General features: G+C 36.8%; 1 protein-coding gene across 2 annotated transcripts; it reads right to left on the reverse strand.

The window, feature by feature from the left end:
- Window positions 1–4,493: 4,493 nt before the first annotated feature.
- STK (K-box region and MADS-box transcription factor family protein) lies at window positions 4,494–25,455 on the reverse strand. Of its 2 annotated transcripts, none has more exons than XM_077375528.1 (9): window positions 25,336–25,455; window positions 22,603–22,821; window positions 15,402–15,483; window positions 12,360–12,421; window positions 11,313–11,412; window positions 8,893–8,934; window positions 8,751–8,792; window positions 7,599–7,783; window positions 4,494–4,657 (listed from the first exon to the last, which is right to left on the reverse strand). In XM_077375528.1, the coding sequence occupies exons 2-9, from the start codon at window positions 22,782–22,784 to the stop codon at window positions 4,654–4,656; spliced, it is 699 nt and encodes a 232-aa protein (XP_077231643.1). In that variant the 5' UTR covers window positions 22,785–22,821; window positions 25,336–25,455; the 3' UTR covers window positions 4,494–4,653. The 2 variants fall into 2 exon arrangements, with proteins under 2 accessions (XP_077231643.1, XP_077231642.1); XM_077375527.1 differs by lacking the exon at window positions 25,336–25,455 and adding an exon at window positions 25,163–25,316.
- Window positions 25,456–26,367: the final 912 nt, after the last annotated feature.

Genomic DNA, 26,367 nt, shown 5'->3' on the forward strand with positions numbered 1-26,367 from the left:
TTGTGCAGTCCTAGGATTATAATTTTGTGTTTTCTCATTTATTTCAAGCAGGTGTTATACAATAATGGAAATAGCCACGCAATATGTATGGTTATCAGCACCATACTACATGTGATAGCTATAGCCAAGTATGCTTTTAGACCCCTGTGCTGCCATAGTTTACACTGAGCATTTTTGGTTGTATCTTTGGCTAAGTAGTAATAGGTTTCCCATTTTGTTATTAAAATCAGAAATTACCCCAATCAAACCCTTAGGGCATGTCTGGCAATAATGAAAAATTTTCCTTTGGATTGTAGGAATTTCCTGGAAAAGTTTGGAAGAGGAGAACTTTTCCCTAATTTCCTAATTTTCCATTGCTTGATTACACATGAAAAAAAGAACTTAAATCAATGCAGTTCAAGTTTTATTTACAGTGGTCCTTTAATTTATAATTATATTACTTTAATTTATCATTACCCACTAAACCATGGGAGCAAAAAAAATTCCTAGCAAAAAGTTCTCTTACAAGAATTGTTTTTCCGCAATCCAAACAGTGCCTAGGCTTGGCAACCATGAAAAAAAATTTCATGGTTGCCTAACATGGACTAAATTTTCAGTGGCCCTTTTTCAGGTAAAATTATTTCAGAGGTATTTTGCTGAAAACATCCTGTCTGAAATAGTTTTTATCTAAAAAAGGCATTATTAACCCTTCGAAAAATAATTTTCCTGGTAAAAGCACCGAAGAGCTGATGGCAAGGCTTCTCTGTGATTGTTCCAAAGCACCTTCTACGTTTTATTCTTTGGATATTTAGGATCTGGGTTTTAGTTGTGTGGATGTTTTGTAGGTAGATTTTCTACCTTCATTTTGTTTTGGTTACTTTGGCTTCCAGTAGATGACTAGTTACTTGTCTTTCTAAGATGGTTTTCCCACTGAACCATTCTTTGCTTTCTGTGAGTTTCTGCCTCGCTTGACATGAAAGCTTTTTATCTATGCCAGGATTTGAGAGTTCTTTCCTACTTTGCAAGGACTGTTCAAAGATCATAGAGTTTGTTCTTGCTCTGTTTGATTGAACAAAAAATTACTGTAAATTACCATGAGCACTGACCTTCACTTTCCAATCATTTCATTTGATATTTCCTTCACAACCATCAGAAGGTAAATTGTGATTAATTGATGTTGTGTTCTTTAACACTTCTCGCCAGTACTTCTGTGTGTTTTCAAACTCTAGAGCAGCATTTGGTTTGGATTTGCTTTGAATTCTCATAGCAAAGTGGAGTCTCTCCATGGGAGTTGGCGGAGGAATGCTTCAGTAGGGCGCGGTCCCATTGTAATACAATGCGGACACCTACAATGGCTTATGTCTTGTAAAGAAATTATAGGATGAATGGGCGTACAAACTCATACTCATCATCTCACCCTTGATATTTGATTCACCAGCAGCACACTTTTTAAGATGCTGCTGTTGGATCAAATATCAAGGGCAGTACATTTGTCATACCACAAATAAGAGTTTGTACGCCTATTCATCATATAATTTCTGTCTTATATGTATCACTGATTTTTCTTAAGAACGATCTTTCTTATGTCTGATATCACTGATTTTTTGTATTTAATGATTAGAAATAAGCTCATCAATAGAACAATGTTGGTTCCTCGTCTATATGCAATAAGATATAAGAGATTATAAACTTAGGCCATGTCTGGCTGCCCGGATTATTTTTTTCCATGATAAATCTGTGTCTCCAAGTGGTGTCCAAGTGGTGAGAGAGGCGTAGGGCAGTTGGAGGAGAGAGATTTGAGAGGCCACGATTGAGATGGGGGCTTAAAAATCAGGAAAAAATCGATCTGATTTTGAGTATAGTTTTTTGTTTCCTGATTTTTCGCCACTTCTCGTACTTGGAGACACTAGTTTCCTGTTTTTTGTTTCTTGATTTTTAGCCACTTCACCTTCATCTCCATTTGGAGACACCAATTTATTATGAAAAAAATTCATGGTAGCCAGTGGCCTATCCCTTAGGCCACATTTGGATATCTCATGTTCTTATATTTGGATTTGAGTTTTGGAACAAAAATACATCAATCATCCTCATCCTCATCCTCATGCTCATGTTGTACGAGAGAGAGAGAGAGAGAGAGAGAGAGAGAGAGAGGTCTGGGTGAAGGTAATTGCCACAAATACTGATATCCAAATAATGTGTTGCAGAACAGATTTGAAAATCCGATTTTTTTCACACCACTGTAGCTGAATTGGAAATCTGAGGATCTGATCCAGTTCCAAATCTCAACTGCAAATGTGAGAAATCCAAATCTACATCTTGTGTGTATCCAAACATGGAGGGAAATTGTAAATTCGCCCCTTTTCTTTACATGGGACAGCCAACTCCAGTGTAAGTCCCAATCAGGGCCGTTGAGTCCTTCCCACATGAAGTAAATCAGCCCCTCTGTCCCAGTTTTAAAAAAAAGGGGCAGATATGTCACTTCCTTAAACTCATATATGGAGCATTAATTATTAGAGCCCCAACTGTATATCTATGTGTGTTGATGGCTGCTCCAAATGAAGAAGAGGTGTGAGAAGCTATCCTCCTAATAGTGGTGTGCCCCTGGCCCAGATGACAAGAAAATTTATCTGAGACTGTTAATACTCTCAGATATGTATATGTAAATTAAAAAAGAGATATGAATTGACATTTTCCAAATTTTAGGAGATAGATAGGGTGTCTCGTACGATGAGATAATACCCAAGAAGGTGTTAGATGTCTCAATGATAGCGAGCTTCGAAAAAAAATAATAAGACACAGATGCTAATAACAAAGAGATGCTTGCAAAGGAATTAAGGTGCGCCATACTTTACATAGATTAAGGAAAATCACTAACAATTTAATACATTTACGAGTCATTACCCATGCAAAATTTTATCTAGTTTTATTGTGAGAAGCAGCAACATTTCCTCAAGGATTAGGCCCAGAAGGCAGATTGTTCAAGTCCAGTCCGTCATAAGAATTTCCCATGGGCCCAGAAGGTAGATATGTTCTATGTAGGCCACCAAACCCATCTGGCGCAGAAGATACATCATGGTTTGGCCACTGAAGCCGTGAGGATCTAAGGGATTAGGCCCAGAAGGTACATAATGATTTGGGTCCACTCCGCCACTGAAGCCATGAGGATCTAAGGGATTAGGCCCAGAAGGTACATCGTGGTTGGGGCCCACTCCGCCACTGATGGTATGAGGATCTATGGGATTAGGCCCAGAAGGTACATCGTGGTTGGGCCCACTCCGCCACGAAAGCCATGAGGATCTAAGGGATTAGGCCCAGAAGGTAGATCCAGGTCTGGATGCACTCCACGCCCGAAGCCATTTCCCTGATGATCAAGACCAGAATAGAGAAGAATATCCTCAATTCCGCCATTAAAATCACGTATTCCATGAACACTGCTCAAAGCCATGGCCATGGCAAGGAGAAGCAACATGACAACTTTGATCCTCATGGCCTCCATTACTCGCACTCAAATACTTACACCTCCTTCCAAGGAATTACAAATCACTTATTCATAGTTGTGGAAGAGACGATGCTACATAGATTTGGTAAGTATGGAAAAAGAGACATAGTTGGAAGCAGCGTGCAATGTTTGATTTCTTTATGATTCTTGGAAATCTTCTACTTTAATGTTTTTATATCTTCAGTATAATCTATGAACAACCAAATAAATTCTTGATATTGTATGTTCATATATAGGAAATACATTACTCTCAATTCAAAATCTCAATTAATGTAAGGATGAGGGTGTGCTGATTGAGACAGTTAATTCCATGAAAGTACACTACGGCCATGTTTGGTAACCATGAAAAATTCTTCCATGGAATATTAGTTTTGTGAAAGGAGCTGAGAATGAAGGCATGGGAGAGAATAGAGTGGAGCAGTGTAGAGATAACATAAAAATATCTTTGAAAAATAGTGAAAAAGAAATTCTATATTTAGGATGAGTAAACAGTTCCTGCGCTCGAGCTCAGTTACCTTATCTTCGCTCGAGTGGAGGAAACAATGGTAGGCCCACATTTTTGGGGTGATCCTAAGCATTCATTTGAAAGGCCCCATCATGAATGGGGTGTGTACCAAAACTCAGCTCCAATTTTAAGAACAAATATAGGAAAACAAATAATATCGTGAATTTATTTCCATATTTTGGTGATATTTCCGGGTAAAAAATAAGATCGGAAGATATCTTGATGATTTTTTAAAATTGGAAAGAGTTCACTGTCGCTGTTTTATCAAAAAAATTGAAAAATATCACATTACTTAAAAAAATGTAGATATTTGTGACTATGGTTAGCAAAGGAAAGCTGAATATGTTACACTTAATACATAATATGAGTATTTGTAGATGTCTTTGTTGAATGTTTTTTTCTATTTCAGATGAAAAATTCAAAATTTGAGCAACACATGAAGCATGAATAAATAAGACATCACATGCATTATTCATAATTTTACGAATTAATTTTATCTAATAATAAATGAATAGAAGCATAATCTGAATTGAAATTTAAGAAGGCTGTGCTTATTGAGTACTCCTCACTTGGGTTTCTTCCATTCATATATTATAAGAGCATCAAAGTCCATTAAACATTTGCTTCTATATATTTTTATGATACTGGAAAACTATTCCCCATACAGCAGCTACCTGCAAAAACATAAAAGGCAAAAGTAATGAACAAGTCAAATTTTGCCTTAGAAACTTCTAATGCAGAAGGAATATGCAGCAAAAATTGTAGGCAAAGAGGTGTTAACATTTCATTTTTTGGCAAATTTCAGTGGCATAGAGCTAAATAGACCTTTGGGGTCTGGGTTTGGGTATGTAGGTCTTCCTTTTCTGGGTTTGTGTATGTAGGCTACCTTTCATCTAGGTGGCATGGATGTGTTCACTAATCATGTTTCTTGTAAGGACAATGAAATAGTAGATTCACTAGCTAGAGAATGTGTGAAGAAATTAATCTGTTTGGCAATCTCTGCCCATTATGTGAACTGAATGCATTTTCACCATCATGTTCCTATTTTATATTGTTATTCATGTATCTGTATTAAATTATGTTACAAGCTGTAACTAATAATTAAGCCATATCGTGCAGTTATTGTAAGATTTTATGTGGGCAATCATTGATCTAAGATTGATAGTTTAGATTGAAGAATGAGATTAAGAGTGAAATTATTAGAGTTACCTATTGATCAAAGTGATCAACATCTCATCCATTTTGAGACATGGATGATTAGTGTAGCCCAATTCAACTACATTAGGTAGTTCTGGATATAGTTAAATGGATTAAGTCAAGGCATTTTTCTATAAATAAAGGGGTTGATCTCTGTTGCCATCTAATCTGACCAAAGGAGATCTTCCCCACTCGAGATCAGGCAAGCTAGAGAGGAAGTAGAAGATCTTGCCCGATTGATCATCGCCATGGCCGATCAAGGTAAGTTTTCAAAACCCCTTTTGTATTCTAGTGATCTTGCACGGTTAGATATTTAACGAGTTCTATTACATTAGGCATGTTCCAGGCATTTTCACGGGTACTTGAATTTAAAAGTCTGAAGTGTGTAAGTATTGTACCACATGAGTGCATTTGGATATATAAGAACTCTTAAATATTGGGGATCTCTTACTTATTGTCTTATATGTGGCATGGGGTTTTCAATCGGCCAAACATGCTAGAAATCGACGAGACTTTTTGAGTTTCAATGGGTTGCTCAGCTATCAAGTAACCGACATTTTGTTGTATTATCATTACTTTTGTTATGGTTTATAAATGGAACTATTAATGCTCCTTTATTAATGATTTCCATGGGATTTTGCCCTCATCATGATTGGATTTCATCTTGCAAAATCAACAAGAACTGGTCAAGCTTAAAGGCAAGGTTTTAAAAATGTTGATTTAGATATGCATGTCAGTCGCTACGGAAATGGAAATATGTTAGTTTCGATTTCGGTGGAAATTTAATACCACAATAACATATATAAGATGATTGCAAAGTGTCAGAGATCTGGGTTAAAATTGGGAAGGGAAGACATCTTATTAAAGCATTTAGTTGCAAATATCTATCATATGTATAAGTAAGACTCCTGAAAGACTTTCAATCTGGTATGGTTGCAGTTGTAGCCTGTAGAATTTGTGGCCAAAACCTTGAAGAGAGGTAGATCTGGTAGTCAAAATAGGTTCGAGGCATCTATCTGGATTTCAAAGGATGATCCTCTACAAATGTATTTATGCTAGCTATGTTTTTGGGTTGCATGTTGGTAGTTAAAATAGGCTCGAGGCTTCAATCTGGGTTTCAAAGGATGATCCTACAGTTGTATTTATGCTAGCTTGATATTTGGCTTGCATGTTGGTCTAGACTCTAGACTTCCATCAATTCAGAGTTCCATGACATTGACTAAGATAGGTTCAATGCAGTCGTTCAGGATTGAGCTTTTTGTAAATAACCAAGATATGTTCAACCTCTCAATATAGGATCAAACACGATCTGCAACAAACGTTAAGAGATGTAAGCAACACAATCACATAAAGCAAGAACACAAGATTTACGTGGTTCGGTATTGTGCTGGTGTCCATGGGAAAAGAGTTTCACTATTTTAGTTTAGGGTTACAAAGTTCTCATTTTTCTCTCCGCCAAGAAAACTCAAATAAAACCACACTTAAGTCCATTAGGGTGCTGTGTCAATGCCAAAATACATCCTTAGGGACATCTATAATAGATCTTTGGCGGTCGAACTCGGAGAAAATCGGTTCAATTTGTTATTTTCTTTTGGTTTTAAAACTAAATGGGTAAAGACACATACCAGACACCATTGACGGCCATGGCTTGGACTTGCAGCAAGTATGGGTTTCGAGAACACGAAATCGAGGACCTTCCTTGGCCCTTCTACTCACTCCACACGCACTCGGTGATGGGAACCGACGCTTCAATGTTTGTTCGACGTGGATTGCAAAACAAACCCAAGCAAATGTGCTATTGTGTGTATGAGGAGGGGACCAATGGGCTTTATTTATAGAGGAAATGGGGGAGGAGGGGACCAATGGGCTTTATTTATAGAGGGAATGGGGGATGGGATGAGAGTCATGAGACCCCTCATCAAGCCTATCCACTGCCTAACACATTCCTAAAACATTGTTGGTAGTAACTACCTTCCCATGCCAACTTCCAACTACCTTATTTATTCACCATGTGATCTTGGCCTTTGATCATGCATGGCCACATTAATAGTTAGAAATTTTTCCTAACAACATCTGCACAATACTTTTTAGAATTGGACTGCCGTGAGTTTCTCTGATTTGAGTTTTGATATTAGTACGTTTGATAGCAACCAAAGAGTGCAGCTTCTTATTTTCGCTTCAATGGATTATTATCGGAGAAGGTGCTTATTGTTGAGATTAACCTTGTAATAAAAAGGAGCAATAACATATATTTTCACAAAGGATTTATCTGCTGTCTTAATTGAATCTAAAAACAGAATGATCTTGATGCAACTATATATGAGGAATAATGATTGAATCTAACCTTACTGTAACACAAATGTATATAGATTCTATAGAACAATAAAATATGCAGATTAATTTAAAATCATTTCTTACCCCAGATGAAGCGCTGTCTGATCTTGATGCGAGAATTGTGGTGTGGTTCCCAGCATATTCAGTTGGAAGTAATTCCGAGAATCGAACGTTGGGAGGGTGTTGAATTCTGGAGGCTGCAACATGTTTGCTTTGAATTCTGGTGCCTGCAACATATTTGCTTGCTGTGCGTGCTCTGTTTCAGCTATCTGTGAAATCTCATTCATGACAACAACCATGGTAAATTTCAAAATTAAATCAGAGAAATCTCAAAATTCTTAGTGGCTACTTTCCCCGACAGGGACTGAAACTATTTTCATTTATTGGAGGTGTATTTGCCTACTATTGAACTCAATTTGGTTTCTCATTATGTTCTATATGCATCAATGCTGAGATTAATATTTAACTCTTTCAGTGAGGTTTATTGTTTGTTGTTTTTCATTGGTTGTAGCCATCAAGCGTTTTAATCATTGGAAATTACTGAGATTCCCAAATCCGAGGATATTGATGATGTTAACTTACCAACTTCTCCAAAAGCTCAAGCTGTTGGAGAAAGGCGTTATTTTTTTTTTATACTTTAACACTCTCCCGCACGTGTGGCCCACTTGACAAATGCATGGCACATGTGGTCCGACTTTGGGCCGACCATCGCATGTGGTTTTTTGCTATCTGGGAGGTTTGAACTCGAGACCTTTGGCTCTGATACCATGTTGACTTACCAACTTCTCCAAAAGCATAAGCTTTTGGAGTAACTGGTTGTTTCACATGGTATTAGAGCAAATGACTGGGTTCAAACCTCCTTGATAGCAAAAATCGACATGCAAGGGCCAAACCCAAAAGAGGGCCACATGTGCCACGTGTAGGCCAACCCAAAGAAAGAGGGGCCACACGTGAGGGGGAGTGTTAAAGTATAAAAGATTAAATAACTCCTCCTCCAACAGCTTAAGCTTATGGAGAAGTTGGTAAGTTAACAGATGATTACAGACTGAATTTCCTTTCTGCCTCAATTCAGTGAAGGCATGACCTTCTGTTGTTTGGGAAGTCTGTTCAATTTGAAGAGCTTCAGTAGTCTGGACTTATCCAAGAGGCAGTGCCCATTGGTGCAATTGATTGGCTTTTGTAAAGGAACTGAAATGGGCACCCCCCATTCACAAGTAAAATGTTACTAGAACTTACCTTGGTTCGAAGATATATGTTTTCATTTTGTAGCTCAACTTCCTGCAAACCAATTGGAAAATTCAATGAATTCAAAGAGTTGAGAAATGAAACAGGGAAAACGAAATTGAAGTAGTGGAATGAGGGGACATTTAGAATTTACCCTTTTCTGCTTGTATTCAATTTCTGCAAACAACAACTCATGCTGATAAAAATACAAAAAGGGAGATAAGAAATCGAAGGGAGGTAAGAAATCACTGTATAAATGAGTCTACATTATATTAGAGCAATATAGTTTGCACTTTGGCATCTACACTAACAAATTATATCTGCACAAATCAAGGAAGTCAAGTGTGTCCTATACATGAATACCCAAGTTCATTTGTCTTAGCCGTTTCTCGTAAGAACTCTTATATATTTTTTTTCACTAGTTCTCATAAGATAAAGGATTATGATGGGCAGTATTTAGAATAGTTAAAAAATTAGATATATTAAAAATAGGAGATTTGCTAGGCAATTTTGCTGAAAACCTTTTCGTGCCTTTTCGTGGCTGATTTTTGCATGAGAGAACAGCCGCACAGGCTCACTTTTCAGCATATTATGTCTTGTTCCTTTAATTCATCTAATGTGGCTGTTCTCTTGTCGGCCTTTCCACGAAATTGCCTAGCAAATCCCTAACGATAGGATACTACTAAAAGGGTCTTAAGGAAATTTTGTTTGGTCTTAATGATTTTGGATTGGTTGCCTAGCAAATCCCTAACGATATGGATACTACTAAAAGGGTCTTAAGGAATTTTTCTCTGGTCTTGTGATTTTGGATTGGTCATTGGTGTGCTGTCTTGGACATGTCAGGGAGTTACATGTGGCCCTCTGTGAGCGAGTCAGAGCACGTCGTCGACATGGACGCCTTGTGAGATAGCATCGTCATGGATGGGAAAGCTGTTTTTGTAGTGAAAAATGTTTAAATTTTTTCTCTATTTTTCATAACAATCGAGGTTAATATCGGATTATCTGTTAATTATAGAAAACTAGAAAGTGAATTTGTTAATGTGATGTAAAAGTTACATGAATTCAATGTAAGTGGTGCAAATTTAAAATTCTAAGAAATTCACAACTCTTTATTTGTATATGAATTTTTGTATGGTATGTGTGCATGTATTTTTTTTTTTTTTTGAAGGCTCACACTATTAGATGATCCAAACCATTCCTTTGTTGGGCCCAACGTAAATAGGTTGTGCTATGAAATCATCTCCATAAGATGATCCTAATCCTCTGCTCTATATATATATAGAGGAATGACACATTATAGAAACCTCTACAGATTAGAGGGTTAGGGTTATAGTTGCCAGAGTGGGAAGCGAGTGCGAGAAGTGAAAGCGGATTTAGAAAAGAGAAAATGTGGGAAGCGAAAAGCTCTAAAGAAAGTAAAGAGGAAACATGTGGAATCGTCATTAAAAATCAACACTAAAGAATGTAATAAGTCTCATTGAAAGTGAACAGGTACATAGAGTATGATTATAGTAGGTTAGGGAGGAATGATTAATACATGTAAGGATTACAAGTAGAAAAGAAGACTTTGAGACTAATTAGAATTACAAGTTTTAGGAATTTACAATTTCACATATTTTATTCATATATATTTAATGCTAAGTTTTTGGCAAAAAATCTACATAGTTTTCATTTAAAACTAAAATGAGCTTTCAACTTTAAACAGACTCTTTTAAAAAAAAAAAACTCTTTCAATATTATTAAAATGAAAAAATATTATTTCAGGAAGAAATAATCACCTAAATAGGATTCGTGTTCTTAATGAAGAGGAAACGTGTAGGAAGTAAGCTTCCTCTAAATTTGATAAGTGATAAGAACTTAGCCTCCGAAGCAAGTTTTTGGAAAAGCATGCTTCCCATCCAACAAGGAAGTTTTCAGTAACTATGGTTAGGATCATCGCGGAGATGATTTTCGGGGCACGACCTATTTACAATGGGGCCCAAAAAATAAATGGCTTGGATTTATCGAATAATGTGGCCCCACTGTATTTAAAAAGAAACGTTTGTACATGAGGACATCATATAAAAACTCACATTAATACACCATGAAACTGATTGTGTTGGAATATTAATGTTAAAAGTTTAAGGTATTCATATATAATCTAAATATTTTAACTTTATTTTGATTTGGAGTTTTGCCAAAACAACCAATAACTTAAAATTATAAGAAAGCTTCTGGTAAGAGCTTTCAATGCACACTTTTTTGTTCATTGTGCCTGAATATTTGCATGCAGACCCTACCAAAATTAAAATTTTCAAGTTGTTGTACAAATGGTTTAGTGTTTGAATACTAATTACAGTGAGGGATTTGCTAGGCATTTTCGTAGAAAGCCATTTTGCTTCTCACTCTTGCAGGAGAGAAGAACCACCTCAGATGAATAAAATGAATAAGACAAATCCCTCATTATTATTCGTTTTATCCATCAGAGGTGGCTGTTCTGTCATGCAAAAGGGAGCCGCGAAATGGCTTTCTGTGAAATTGTCTAGCAAATCCCTGTAGTGATTATATGAGGAGGAAGATTTTACGAATAATTACCTTTTTGGATCTGATGCGTGTGATGCCACGTTCGAGTCTGTTCTCGAGCTGCTTCAATTCTTTTACGGATAGAGAACTCAAAGCTTCACCCATTAAATGCCTGCCCACAGTTTACGATTAGTAAGCAAAATCCGAAGGATGAAATACAACTTAATGTGACAGAAGTACCCATATATCTTGGGGATTGATATCCGCATTTCCATGCTTTGATAATGGGACGAACACACCTTGTTTTACATATTTTAACCAACTGTCAAAGGCTATTACAACTCCCAAAAAAGCTCTCAACAGCCAGGTTGTGGTACCACTTTGGGTGCAGAATGATGGGCCCCACCATACGCATAGGTATGGGCAGAGAAGTGGGCCCTACCATATCGAAACATGAGGTGCAAAATGGTGGGCCCTATCCTTGCTATGCATGAGTTTAAGTTTGAGGTGGGGCCAATAGAAGTGTCGAAATAGAATTCACATGGGGGAGATTTCCAAAAAGAATTTTGAATAAAAAAAAAGAATGACAAATTAAGGAAAAAAACATGGATAGTACATAGGGGAAATGGTTTTAGGTCTCCACTCTTTTGATATGTGGCGGAAGCTTCTTGTCTTTTAGTGCTAAATTGGCTGTCAAAAGATTATTTACAGTTCGCACCCCTTTAAGGTTAAAAAGCGTTAAAGTCGGCCGCATACTTTAAACTTAAAGGGGAGCGGAATCATCGACAAGGGTGTGAATTTATATCGCCCTAGATAGTTTTTTAGGGATTTTTTTATGCTATCTCTACCCTTGTTGGTCAAATCTCTCCATCTCCACCATTCCTCTCCCTCCTCAACTCATCCGACACAATTTAGCCCATAAATATTCCGTAGAATAATTTTTCATGGTTTCCAACACACGCCCTAGGTAAAGAAATATTCCATGATTTTTTTAGGAAACGACAAACAGAAGGGTAGAAATGCTGAAAAGGGGAGAGAAAATATTATTTCTCTAACCAAAACTACCCTCACAAAATACAACAATTTACGATTGTAATATCTACATGGAGATGGAATTACCTGTTTCCATTCTGTAGGATTTGTATTTGCTGGCGCAACTTCATTGATTCATGTTGGTAATACTGCACAAAATTCATGAAAATGACAGCAAAAAACTAAAAAGAAAAATATTCTGTTGTAGAAAAATTCATGCAAATGAGAGCAAAAAAGAACTAAAAAAAAAAAAAAAGGAGGAAAATTACATGGATTTATGCCGAGACAGAATAGGAGAAAAAGAAAAGCATCAATGTATGCTCACCAGCTTCTTTTTATATAAGCTGTTTTTGGGTTTTTTTTTTTTTTTTTTTGAAATGGCAAATATTATAAAAGTGCCGTTTTTGGTTTATATAACCAAAATTTGTTAAAAAGGTCTATAGTTTTCAAACTCTTATATTTTCTCTCGGATCTTTATCGAAAATTGAAGTGTCATGATAAAAAGGTTGGCTTCAATTGGCTGGATCGATTATGCAGTGTTGTGATCATCTGAGCACGGTAAAGGAGATTGGGAGATATATGGCCAAAGGGCATGCGTAGCACTTCACCAAAAACACAAATGTAATACCAAAATAAAGAGGTGATGATATTTTCACCCCTACAATATGCATTCGCCCCGTAATAATTTGAACAGTGTACAACTTTAACGCTTTTCGACGTCAAATCACGTTAAAAGGGAGTGAATGCATACTATAGGGGAGTGAAAGTATCATATTTTATTTTTTCATGATCTTTCTACATGCGTCATTTAAAAATATATTTCGGATAATTCTGGTTGCAGCACACAGTTAATCAATAAAAATAACATGTCAAATTAGGCACTGAGAATTATTTTAAAGAATAAAAGATAAATAACGCCTTTCTCCAACAGTTTAAGCTATTGGAGAAGTTGGTAAGTTAACATGGTATCAGAGTCAAAGGTCTCCAGTTCAAACCTCCCGGATAGTGAAAATCCACATGCATTGGTCAGCCCAAAGTGGGACCACATGTGCCACGTGTTTGCCAAGCGGGCCACACGTGCGGGGGAGTGTTAAAGTATAAAAGATAAATAACGCCTTTCTCCAATAGCTTACTGACCACAAAACAAGCACTTCCGCTTTTCGGCGGACAGCGATCTTGCCCTCTGCCTGGCCACTAACTCTCCCTCCTATTCGCTGCAAATACGATCTGGCCATAGTTGCGCCATTTTTTTAAACGTCTACTTGCAAAATCTACTTGCACCGGCTGTTGCACGACTCCTTCTTAGTGCTCTGTCTAGAATTTCTTCTTGGCTTTAACACATGTGGGCTGCAATTTTTGTCCTAAAGCCATCTGTAATTTCTTGCATGCCACATGGCCTTCTCAGTTTCTATGCACAGTGAAGAGAAATGGTAAGCAATAAAAAGGTAGTCCGTCAAATCATCAATATCCATCCGAGTCAAAGCATTCCCCCCCTTTCCAAGCCTTATGACAAGTCTTATTTTGCTGAGTGCTCTAATTTGAGAGAAAATTTCTCTCATCTTCCCATTCGACACCACCCTCTTACCGAATGCATCATTTTGTCCTTTTCAAAACACGCATCCCAACATTGTTAAAGGCACCACTATTCATTCCAAATTCCTGAGTGTTTCTCTTTTGGAGATTAGATGCCCATAGCTTTCCTTCAAATCATCTTACATTCATCCTCGTTGAAAAATGCTTACCCCCATATTTGATATGTGCACACTCATTTTCTCGACTTTTTCTAAGTTTTGTGTTGTTGCTGTCATTATAGTAGTCATTTGTTGTCGCTTCTTTTTTTTTCCATCACTTTTCCTTGTCCTATTTCAGTTGAGGTACCTCTTTGAGGTGCGTGCCTAAAATTGATTTCTCTACTCAGTTGAGGGGCCTCGACTATTTGAGGTTCGTGCCTGAGAGTCAAATTCCAAGAGGATCGGTACTTGCTGACTCATTATTTCTTGCCCACCATGGCCCTTTCTCGCTCACGAGGCTTTTTCTTGCCCATTCCGGCATTGGTCCATTGTGACCCAATTCTTGCCCATTCCGGCATCGGTCCATTCGACCCATTTCTTGCCAATTCTGGCATTGGTCCATAGTGACCCAATTCTTGCCCATTCTGGCATTGCTCCATAATGACCCATATTTACTCACCCATCAAGGCTTGAGTATTATCTAGCCCTCTTTGTGACAAAAAGTCAAGCGACATTTTCTTCGGCAACCATCGTCAATGATCATTGGCAGCAACATCAGTCTTCATCAAAGGATTTCGTCATCGACTTCTGGAAGTGTGCATCAAATCAGTTGATTTTGATTACATTTGTAATTTGGGGAATTCTATTGTATTGGGAATTTTTTCATTATTTTCAAACGTATATCGATTTTCAATCCATATACGTTTGAGGGGGACATGTTAGAATATGTGGGATCCAATGGTTGGATTGGGTTAAAATCTCACCATTGGATCATCTTGGAGGTAAATTGGGTAAGTTGGCTAAATGAAGCAACTAGATAAATTAGCCAAGTGGATTAGAAGAGGCAAGCAAGAGAGGTTAGGAAAGTAGATTTGATTAGGTTAGATTAGAATATTCTAGTGTTATCTCTTTCCATTGTTGTCTTGATTTATTTCTATGTTTATTATGAAAGTGCTCAATAAAAGCACCAATGGATTCTCTTTGTAAGCATCCAAGATTAGTGAAATTTAATTTTCTATTATTTTCCATGGTATCAGAGCCAAAGGTCTCCAGTTCAAACCTCCCGTATAGCGAAAATCCACATGCAATGGTCAGCCCAAAGTGGGACCACATGTGCCACGTGTTTGCCAAGTGGGCCACACGTGCGGGGGAGTGTTAAAGTATAAAAGATAAATAACGCCTTTCTCCAACAGCTTAAGCTATTGGAGAAGTTGGTAAGTTAACAAATTATGAATACACACACATTGATCTCTCGTTTATAAAAATCAAGTATAGATTTTCATAGTTGATTTTTTTTGTGGTATTTTCAAACTTCTAAAGCCATGCAATCTCTTGTGCATAATGTAGTTGTGGGTATAAACATATGTAAATACTTCCATAAAAAAGACAAGATACTTACTTGAGTATTGGCTTCGGTAATGGAGGTTGTGCCTGAGCTATCTGCACTTGCCTTCTTGTACCTCTCTATTGTCGATTTTATGCTACAAATCAATCCAAGGTTATTCAGATAATTAATATATCAAATTAATGAAATTACAAGCCTTAATGCCATATGAAACTTACCATTAAAAAATGCCATATGAAACTTTTCAATGTTACTCATTTTTAAAGTAAAGAACCCTTTTCATCAAATAGATAGAAAAATCTACACAATGAGTTAAATACTCAAAGGTTGACAGAATTAAAGTAGTTTTGATAATTCATTTATCTAAACTTAAAAAAGAATACAATCAAGAATTTATTAGTTTTTAAATTAGAATGTAAATAATAAATTTTCTATTCCCTTTAAATAGTACAAGGTTGACAGAATTAAAATTCTCATGATAATTCATTTATTTTTAAACTGGAGAAGAATATAGACAAAAATTTAATAGTTTTATGAGAATCTGAAGAATGAATTTTCTATTCCCTTAAAATTTCAATTTTTAAATGAATTTGAATCTTCATTTGCTCTCTGGAGATGTGCATGTGAGAGGTTTGTATGTGGGGCCTCTTGAAACGAAAAAGTAAAACAATAAGAATGTTCAGCGCATACAAAGAGAGACAAAATGGAAGAGCTTGCGTCATTATTTCAGAGAAGACTTACGTGGTAGTGAATTATATATTTCCCATGCAATAGGAAAATTTGAATAAAGAGAGAGGGTTCCAATATCAAAACAAGGGGGCCAAGATACAGTTTCCTTCTTGAAAAAATGGAATACCTTGCCCGTCTTCTCTACTCGGAAATTGAGAATTCATCTGAAATAAGAATCTACACTTCGATAATGGGAAATGATATATTCACCCCTTTTTTTACTTAGGACAGCCCCCAGTAGTGTATTTATGACAGCTATTTGCACTAGAGGGGATGTCCCAGGTAAAAAAGGAAGGCGAATATAACTTTCCTTTTATAGTACTTAAAATGTATGGGTTACGCAGATTGAGGACCAGCTGGATTCCAACATAGTTTACAAAAGTGTTGATATTTACACTCCTTTCCATGTAGTCGATGGAAGGGAAATGATATTTACACACCTAGATGCAAACGAGCAAATATTTACACCTTTTGCTAAGTGGTTGATGCAAGAATCCTAAACAGTGAACATTGAGCACATAAAACACAGCTGACCCTAATACATATGAAAAGTCTTTGACTAAAGTCCAAAAGCTAATGTCCTGTTCGTTTGAGATTGTAGAAACCGATTGTGAGCTCCCAAAGCGATTAATGGACTCAAAATTAATGACAATCAGGCTCTATTCATTGCATTCCTTGATTTCTTTTCCTTCCTACAGATACTACAGCCAAGCAATTAAAAAAAACCTTCATCCGGAAGCCAACAAAAGACACGGAATGCATTTTGACTGAAAATAATGGGGCTTTCAATTTTCTTTCCTTGACAAATGAGGCATCTGAGCAAACCCTTACTTAAGAACAAGAAAAATGTATTGTCCAAAGAGGATTATAACGGCATCAAGCAACATGATACCATTTTGCCTTTATCAATATGATACCAATCTGGGACGGAAATTGAAATACCCCAAAGCATATAAGGGTCTTTAGGTTCAATTAGGGCTGGCAACGGGGCGGGGAGGGGCCTGATGTTGCATTCCCGGTCCCCGTCCCCGCTGGTAGGAAAATTCCCCGTCCCCGCTTCGGGGATGGCGGGGAATATCTAATCCCCATCCCCGCCCTGTCTCCGTCCCACACAAAAAAAACCTCACCTCAAAAAAGCTTTTTTAACACCCATAAAAAAGAAAAGACAAGCCATGTTTGTGCACTTATCAAAATATGGTAGTGCCAATATCACTAGCCTAAAAGAAATATCTATTGTTAACAAAAAAAATACTAAAACATTACTAAAATAAGAGGATATTGATAATGGTTTGCATATTAAAATGGGGAGGGGCGGGGCCATCTCCATCCCCGCTTCGGGGAAATTTTTAAGTCCCCGTACCTGCCCCATCCCCGCTCGGGGGGGGGGGGGGGGGAGGATCCCCGTTTTCACGTGTGAAATTGCCAGCCCTAGGTTCAATCCTCTATCGTAAACTTTATGATATAGAGGGGTAGTTTAGTCAATTTTGGAGATTAGGTTAACTTAACGTAATTAAGGATATAAATACTAATTGTGCTGTAAATTCTGATTCCTTAAAAGCTACAGAAATGCTAACTTGGTGCAGGAGATCTTAGAGCAAGGAAGAGAGGGAATCCAGGAAGATCCGTAGCCGGAAAACCTAGAACAAGGTAAGGATTCCATCTGATTTTAGAGTTGTACTTTCATTTGTTAATATTGAGAATACTAGGCTATTTTAGGGAGAAAATGTGAGGATTTTTCTTTTTCCTTTTTTTTTTCCATCGTCCGGTGTGTTTTGGGTGATCTCGTTGGTCTTGTTGGGATCATCTCATCATAAGCTTTCCAACTAAATCAATCTCGTCCAATTCCGACGTGAGACGAAGGAGTTATGACCTTTGACATGAAAAAAGGGTGAAAAATACCGTGATTCGGGGAAAACTCAGAATTAGCTGGTCAGTCGACTGAGGACTCGTCAGTCAACCGAAGGACAGTCTTAGGCTCTGGAAATTTTCTGAAATTTTGCAGGTTGGTTGATTGAGCCCGGGGTTATGTCCAGGGTTGTTTTTAACGTGATTTGAGTGCCACGAGCACTCTCCCTTGCATCCAAATTGGATGTTTAACCCTTTTAAGCCTACTTTAATGATGAGAAACTGGATTTAATAGGATTCAATTCTGATCTTCAAGAGATTGGAAAAATTCCCCTTGTTTGGTTGCCAATATAGCATCGGAATTCCTAGAGACTACCATGGATGTCTCCTGCTGGTTAATCACTGCTTGTCTTCTAATGCGTCTTCCTTATCTACTTCTAAAAAATCCATGCCAAAAATCACACAAGGTAGTTTTTTTAGGGCTGCAACTCGAGCTGGGTTTTACCCAACCCGCATCGACCCGACCCGAAAATAGCCTGGGTTGGGTTCAGGTTTCATGGGTTTCGGGTCGAGCCGGGTTGAGCATTCAAAAGCCCGCATGAATCTAGGGTCGAGCCGGGTTTGAAGGGGCCCGACCCGAGCCGACCCGAGTTACATAAGTTATAGTATGTACGTTTTTTTCTATTGTTAGTTAAAAGTGAAAACGCACGCACCCACTGTTATTGTATGTGAGTGTAATTTCTGCTTCTATGAGTTGAGTTGATTCAAGTGTTTGATTTAGCATTGTTTGATTGTAATTACAACATTGTTTGATTCAAGTGTAATGTGAGTGTGATTACATCATTGTTTGATTCAAGTGTAATGTGAGTGTAATTTCTGCTTCTATGAGTTGAGTTGCCTTGCCAAACAAGAATTTTCCTTAAAAAATTGCGTCAACGTGAAAAAACCAGACCCGATCCGACCCGACCCAAGATTTATCATGGGTAGGGCCGGGTTTGGAAATCGTGGGTTTTCCGAAAAAAAACCCGACCCGACCCGACCCGAGATATTTCTCAGGTAGGGTTGGGTTCTCCAAAACCCGACCCGCCCGACCCGAGTTGCAGCCCTAGTTTTTTTGCTTGGATGTATGGGGAATGATGCTCTCTCTCTCTCTCTCTCTCTCTCTCTCTCTCTCTCTCTCTCTCTCTCTCTCTCTCTCTCTCAGTAATGACACTCTCTACCACTACTCTATGAGGTAGACAACCAAACACTGCTTCCCACTATCCTACGAGGTAAGTTCCAGGTAAATCTAATGTTTGCCTCCTCCCTATTGATTGCCTGCACCGCTACTGATGCAAAGCGTGTGTCGTGGAACAAGTCTTTCAACTGCTATTTTCGTCATCTTATTTGTAGCATATTGTTTGGGTATCAAATCTATTTCATTTGGCTTGAGTTTTTTTTTTTTTTTTTATCAATAAGCTGGGGTTAGGCAAGACCCCGACCAGATATATTAGAAAAACAGAAAGAGGAACATATTGGGCCCGAAGACATACAAAAGAGGGGGCCTAGCAGGGCCAAAGAGGGAGCATTACAATCTCAGATATTCAATCCCTTCACGATCATTTGGCTTGAGTTTGGTATCCTTAGAATGGATTTTTTTATTATTGTCTATCTCACGTGATTGGACGAAGTTATGGACGATTTACGGATGTGCTCCATATCTATTACTAGATTTCTAATTTAGGGTTACTTTAGTCATGTTTCTAACTATTATTTGTGTTGCTTTAGATGCAAAATTAAGAATAGTTGTTTAGGTAATTTATCATGGGAAATGATTTCAGCACAACTATGTTTTGATACATGCGCCCATGTATCTTGCCTTCTAGCATTTAATTGTTGGGAACCGTAAAAACCTTTTTACAGCTCTTTAAATACTAAGAGACAAGAAACATGGTTGTGTTGAAATCATTTCCCTTCATCATTTTAGGTTTTTAGTTTTAGGTTTTGACTATCCATATAATGTATTGATGCGAGGAAGAAAAGAGCTAAATTTGAATAAAGTTAATATTTGGAACATTTTCTATGAAGAGAGCACCTTGGCTCTTTCATGTGGTTGAAGGAGCTTGGCTCCTTTCACGTGTCATCGGTTTTTTTCTCCAAAACTGTGATATGGTTTTTCTAAACCCCATGAGATGATTTAGTCGCGCCTTGTGATCTCCATTTTATGTTGATGCTCGACGGTCATGCATCAACTACTCTACATGCAAGCAAATTGGGTGAGATGAAATTAATTACAACAATCTTAAGAGTTTTACAGGCCAATAAAGAGAGCAACATGGGCGTACCCATCAAAGACAAGGGGTGTGACTATCAACTCCCATGAAAGAAAAAGGAAAAAGAAAAATGATAAGAAATGGGTAGCCTTCGGGTGCGGGAAAAAGGCCGGGTATAACAGCTTTTGTTTTTCTAGACTGATAGGAGTTGAGGGGTCGACAGAGGTAAGTGCTCTGAGGAAGAGGAACTAACTAATGGGAAGGCGACACCATGTAGGGTGCCTTTTGAACTTCCAGATGGACATGAATTTGACCCACACAGCCCGAGGAAAGATATCATCGGCTCTAATAATTTCATCTATGTTAGGTATGTTGGCGCACTAATATATCCCCTCTATCTACTTTCTTGACAACAACGGAGAAAAAAAGCCAAAAAGAAAAAAAATGGAATGAATCCTTCTGAGACCAAAGATCTTATGCAAGATTCTTGCACTAGAAGAGAAACCGTGAGGAAGAAACCACCGTTTTGCCTTCTCTGAAGTACTAGAGTGCAAAAGGAAGAGAAAGACAACAGAGAAGCAAAGAGAAAAGATGAAAGAACCAATAAGGAAGGCCTACTTACTTTGATTTCTCTGGTAGAAGGATCAGAATTCTTAACACTAGAATAGAAAGTAGTGAGAAGAAAATCTGGCTCTTTTCCTTCTATTAATAGTAACATAACCCTAGGTAGAATAGGTTTAATTTTGTCAGTACTAAAGGAAGAAATTAAAACAAAACAGGGTTCTCTCTCTATCTAGAGAGAAAGAAAAGAACCCTAAAAGGTTTCTCACGTTAGAAAAAAAAGAAGACGAGTTCTTCTTTTGTCTTGTAAGACTAGGAATGAAAGATAAAACCCTAATGGGAGATGATTTTGGTCTTCTCTTGTTTTGGTATTAGCACCCATTTCTTTATTTTAAACTTCTCTGATCGGCTGTTAATAGCTTGATGAGATTTGTACAACAATATAATTAGAAAAGGTTTAAATTAAAGACAAAAGTATCAGCATTGAAACAAGGGAGTGGAGATAGAAGCTCCTAAACGTATATTCTTTTTCATGTAGAACTACGTTTCTGACACCAGAAAATACAGAAATATTAGAAGGAAGAGAGGAGAAAAGAAATGAAGTTTTTAAGGTGGCCTATTAAAAGTATACGTTTTCCGATACTAGAAAGGAAAGTTAAAACTTAAAAACGGAAAGAAAAAAAGAAACACAGATATATCAAAACCCACCAAAAATAGTGTTCCAAGCATTGTGCAGTCTGTTAATTTCAGAAGCCCAGCTTTGAACATGGAGCATGTCACACCAGAGAGTTTATTTCAGAAGTTTCAGATAGACTTCAAGTCCCTAAGGGCATTTAAAGACCAAACAGCTCTTGTGTTCCTTTTAGGCTTCTTTCTGTTGGTTTCTCATAAATATATGTATTTCGTTCATTGTAGATTATATTAGAGAATTAGAGATAACAACACCATTTACATTAATGAAAATATTTTCCCTTTGCTTTTTCTTTTTAATCTTTTATATATGTAGAAAAATGATATTTCCACGCCCTTTCTCAGCATTTCCACCCCTTGTGTTTGTCTTTTCTTCAAAAAAGTTGTCCTTCCCAGGAAAGGGGGGGTAGAAATGTCTCCATCTTTTATGAGAAGAAAAAATCAAAGGGGGTGGAAATATCATTTCCCATTTTCTTAAATATCGGATGTTGGGTCAGAAATTATCAATGTCTCAAAGGAAATCATGAAAATGTTAATCTACCACATTTTTGCTAATATGGTTAACCTAAGACTCAAAAATATTAGTTTTTAGTCTGTTTAATTATTTTTATTCTTCTCAGTGTCCTCCTTTCTCTTAATTCCCAAGATCCCAACAGGCATACCATCCAAGTAACTAATTAACACGAAGCCAAATAGAAAAGAAAATTTATATATACCAGTATCTTCTCATCTACCTTCCATCATTCTTGCAAAGTCAAAAGGACATAATGAAAACAATAACAATATTCAAAGAGATCAAGCAAAACCTCATACATTTCCTTCACAAAATTCAAAATTTGGTGACTGATTTATGCTTAATGATGCACAAACACCTTATTTTACTTTTCTCTTTTTGACTTTATTTAACTACAAGCTGACATTGAATGTTCTAAAACCAAGGCATAAGTTCATAAAATTCAGTTTCTTCTATATATCAACAGCAATATGAAAGTTTTAAACAAAAATCTAAGCATAGCCCATGAAATCAATCAATACAAGAGTTTCACCTCTAATTTTATTAAAAGAATGAGAAGATGACATAGAGAAATGGGTGTTTTTTAATTACCAACTGAATTTCCTAATTTATATGTATCTTACCACAAAAACAAAAATGAATGAAATGGGTTTCTTAGATTTACTTGTTATTGGAGTATTCATAGAGTCGGCCGCGGGTCGAAAACACGATAAGGGCAACTTCAGCATCGCAGAGGATAGATAATTCATAGGCTTTCTTCAGAAGACCATTCCTCCTCTTGCAGAAGGTCACCTGACGGTTTGTGGTGTTCTCGATTCTTTTTATTTCAATCTTTCCCCTTCCCATTTTAGAAGATCTCCTTGTTTATTATTTTCTTGAAGAGCTGAAAAATTAGCATCAATGTCAAAATTTGGACAGGAATGAAGAAAAAAAAGGAAAAAAGAAAGACTTTATAATTGCTTGGTGGCCACTCAATTTTGTCATTGCAATTTCTTTACTATTCTTCTCAATAGTTTTATAATTAAAGAAATAAAATTGCTAACAGTGAGGAATTCTGCGTATGGATTTTTTTTTTTAGTCAGTGGCTTCAACACCAAAAAAACGGATGAGTGTTAAAAGCAAAGATAATTAGTAAATGAAATTAGCAGAAATTTCTGGGAAAGCTGCAACCAGTCGTGAAATTGAAGGGAGAAAATTTAATAAAAACTTCATAAACTTATCGATTTGATTGATTCGGTGGAAAAGTGAAAACATTCATCCGTATTGGCCAAAAATTTTATTTGATAATTATCATTCAAAAAATGAAAAAAAGAAGAATCTGTGAAATTGAAAAATAAAAAATGAAATCAAAGCGGGTTCGTAAGAGGGATAGATTTTTGGAAACTGATTTCCTGCAATCAGAATTTCAGGAAATGAAAATGAGAGAGAGAGAGAGTTTGTAGGAATTCATGAATTACGTACGGTTTGAAACCCTGCTAAAAAGTGTGTTAGAGAGTCTCAGAGAGAGGGTTTTTAAGTGGGAATTCTTGAATCAGGGTTTGAAACCCAGCTAAGAAAATGTGTTAGAGAGTCTCAGAGAGACAGAGAGAGATCTGAAGTGGGAATTCTTGAATTAGGGTTTGAAACCCTGCTAAAAATTGTGTTAGAGAGTCTCAGAGAGAGAGAGAGAGATTTTAAGAGGGAATTCTTGAATTAGGGTTTGAAACCCTGCTAAAAATTGTGTTAGAGATAGAGGGAGTTTTTAAGGAGGAATGTTTGAAACCCTGCTAAATTGTGTGTAGATAGAGAGAGAGAGTTTTTAAGTGGGAATTCTTGAATTAGGGTTTGAAACCCTGGTAAAAATTTGTGTTAGAAAGAGAGGTTTTAAGAAGGAATTCTTGAATTTAGGGTTTCGAGTAGAACTCCGTCAAGAAATCTGACGCAATCATCACAGTATAAAAGAGAAATCATCACGAGATATTGCAAGCAATCATCACAAAAAAACTTCAAAGTCAATTTTCCGTCAATTGACCGGTCTGAGATCTTAAACGGCCGGAGGCTTAAAGAGCTCAAAATATCGCCACACAACATTAGAAAATGCGCCTCAAAATACAGAAAAAAATGCTTTACAAACTGTTTTTCCTTTTTAATAGCGAAGAACTAAATGAGAGAGGGAAAAAAAAATACACGAGGAAGAAAACAACAACATAGAAAAAAAGCACACAAAACTTAGAAAATCCTTTAGAAACACTATTTTCCTCTCTACTTTTCAATTTAGGTTAGGACTAAACCAACTAAATTTCGAAACACGGCTGAAAAATCTCGAAAATTTCGCCGAGGAAGAAATATCTAGAAAAGCTTCAGAAACTGCACTTTTATGCCGAGTGTACGTCTGGTAACAGATCTGACAAAATAAGGATCAAATTCAAAACTAGCATGAAAAAAAAAAATCAAAATACTGGAGAACGTAAGAAAATGCACCAAAAATTCACGTTTTCCTGTTTCTGTAGCAAAAATGAAGAAAAAATGGAAAATTATTTACTATTTCTGAAAAATAAGCTAGAAAAAGGTTAGTTATTTGTCCGAGAAAGATATGCCATTAATCATCAAAAACCTGAAAGAAAAAACTCGAGAAGATCACGAAATCAACGAATTTCCTGAGAAAAGCTTACATGAAAGATCAAAACGATCTCTCAGGAAATTCCAGAAAACCTAGCGATCATCACAACACAAATTGAAAAAAAAAGAATCTAAGAAAAAAGAATCAGACTTTCATTTTCCATGTAACGATTAGCTTGAAAATTCACCTCTCACCGTAAATTACAGTTTTTTCCTTTGAAAACCACTGGGAAAAAAAGGAACAAGCAAAAATTTAGCATCTTCGCAAATTTTCCAGTTGTAGAATCTGACTCTTTCAGCTTAAAACCATTTCTAATTTTCTATCTTTGAAAGATCGATGAGGAAATGCATTTTTCCTAACGAAGCATTACAAGACTGATGAAAATTAAACATAATCTGAAATCTAGTGGAAAACGCATAACATCTTCAAATTTTTAGGAAATTTCTAATTAAAATGAGAGAGAAGAAAAAAGGAGAAAAGATAAAAATAATCATCAGATTTTTAAGAAAATTTCTCGTTTAAGGGAGAGTAGAAAAAGAGAAAAGATGAGAAACGAGCTTCTTTGATATATCTTCCAAGATCTGTAAATGATCTGGAAAGAAAACTTAAGTGATTCTTTCCTTACCAGCTAAAGGGAAAGATCTAAGAAAAAAAGTGAAACAAACTCCACTGATTTCGCCTCCTAAAATTTCTCTGGAGAAAGAGAGAAATAAGAGAGAACGAGTTCCTAAAAAGTAGAGAGGTGCATGAGATTTAGAGAGAGAGAGAACGAAGCTTTTCAAGAAATGATATATTTACCCCCTTTTTCTTCCCGGGCAACCCCCTGTAGCCTGTAGTGTAAAACTACTAGCCTTAAATCTCCCAAATATCTCAAATACCCCTTTTCGAAATGCCGGGGTGTTGTTTAAACGAGTAGATATGAGCAGAATGACTGGTGGGGATTGATTGTGACGGTAAATTTCCAAAATGCTGGCATGATCGTGTAATCCATACCGTTGAAATCGCAGGACAAATTGAGTCTAGCTAAGGGATCTTGGTCACATGAAGATATAGGACTTGCCATAAGAAGATTAAGAATAAGAAAAATCAACGGTTCAGATTATCCCCAATTGTGAGCGTGAATCTCCAAAATGCTGGTATGATTGTGTAATCCAGACCGTTGAAATTGTAGAACAAAATGAGTCTGGTTACTTGGTTACATGAAGATCGGACTCGCCATACGAAGATTAAGAATAAGAAAAATCAACGGTTCAGATTTTTTGGAAGAGCCCTATAAGAGACTTGAAGGATCAGGGACGTAGGATCATCAGGTATGTTGTTGGTGGTACAACCAACGGATCTGATCACATAGATGTTGCATAAGCGGGGACCAAGAGTCACATATTTTTAGCTAAGTTTTATTTCTTTATTCCAAAGGAGATGATATCATCACTCCTTGATTTTAATAATGACACTCCATATCTTTTCTGATTCCCAGTCAGAGGCTGTTACACTTCCCAATCAGCTATGAAGTATGAACTGCCAATGACAATGATGTTAAATATGCTTAATAGAGTGTCATTTCCAAAAAAAAAAAATTCGAATATCATTTTCTTTTTTTTCTCATCGCATCTTTTCATGAGTAGCCATGTTTGCAACTCATGAAAAAAATTTTCCATGGAATATTAATCATCCAATGGTCCGAGAAGGGTCAAGGAGAGGAAGAGAACTGAGAGGAGAGGAAAAGTTGAAAAGTGCCTGGAAAATAGGGAAAAGAAAACCTCTACGCAAAATAGAGTTTTTGTTCCTATTTTGAAGCCAATTCTCATGCACTCTCAATTTTCTCCCTCG

The sequence above is a fragment of the Tasmannia lanceolata genome, unplaced genomic scaffold (assembly GCF_043159265.1).
Source record: "Tasmannia lanceolata isolate RefF3 unplaced genomic scaffold, GAP_Taslan_0.1 ptg000054l, whole genome shotgun sequence".
NCBI classification, from domain to species: Eukaryota; Viridiplantae; Streptophyta; class Magnoliopsida; order Canellales; family Winteraceae; genus Tasmannia; species Tasmannia lanceolata.

Excerpts from the sequence above, each read along its gene's own strand:
- STK (XM_077375528.1), bottom strand. The coding sequence starts at position 22,784 with ATGGGAAGGGGAAAGATTGAAATAAAAAGAATCGAGAACACCACAAAC. Across the intron at positions 8,793-8,892 it reads TTGAATACAAGCAGAAAAGG|GAAGTTGAGCTACAAAATGA; the intron begins GTAAATTCTAAA and ends ATTGGTTTGCAG. Across the intron at positions 7,784-8,750 it reads ACATATATCTTCGAACCAAG|ATAGCTGAAACAGAGCACGC; the intron begins GTAAGTTCTAGT and ends GAGATTTCACAG.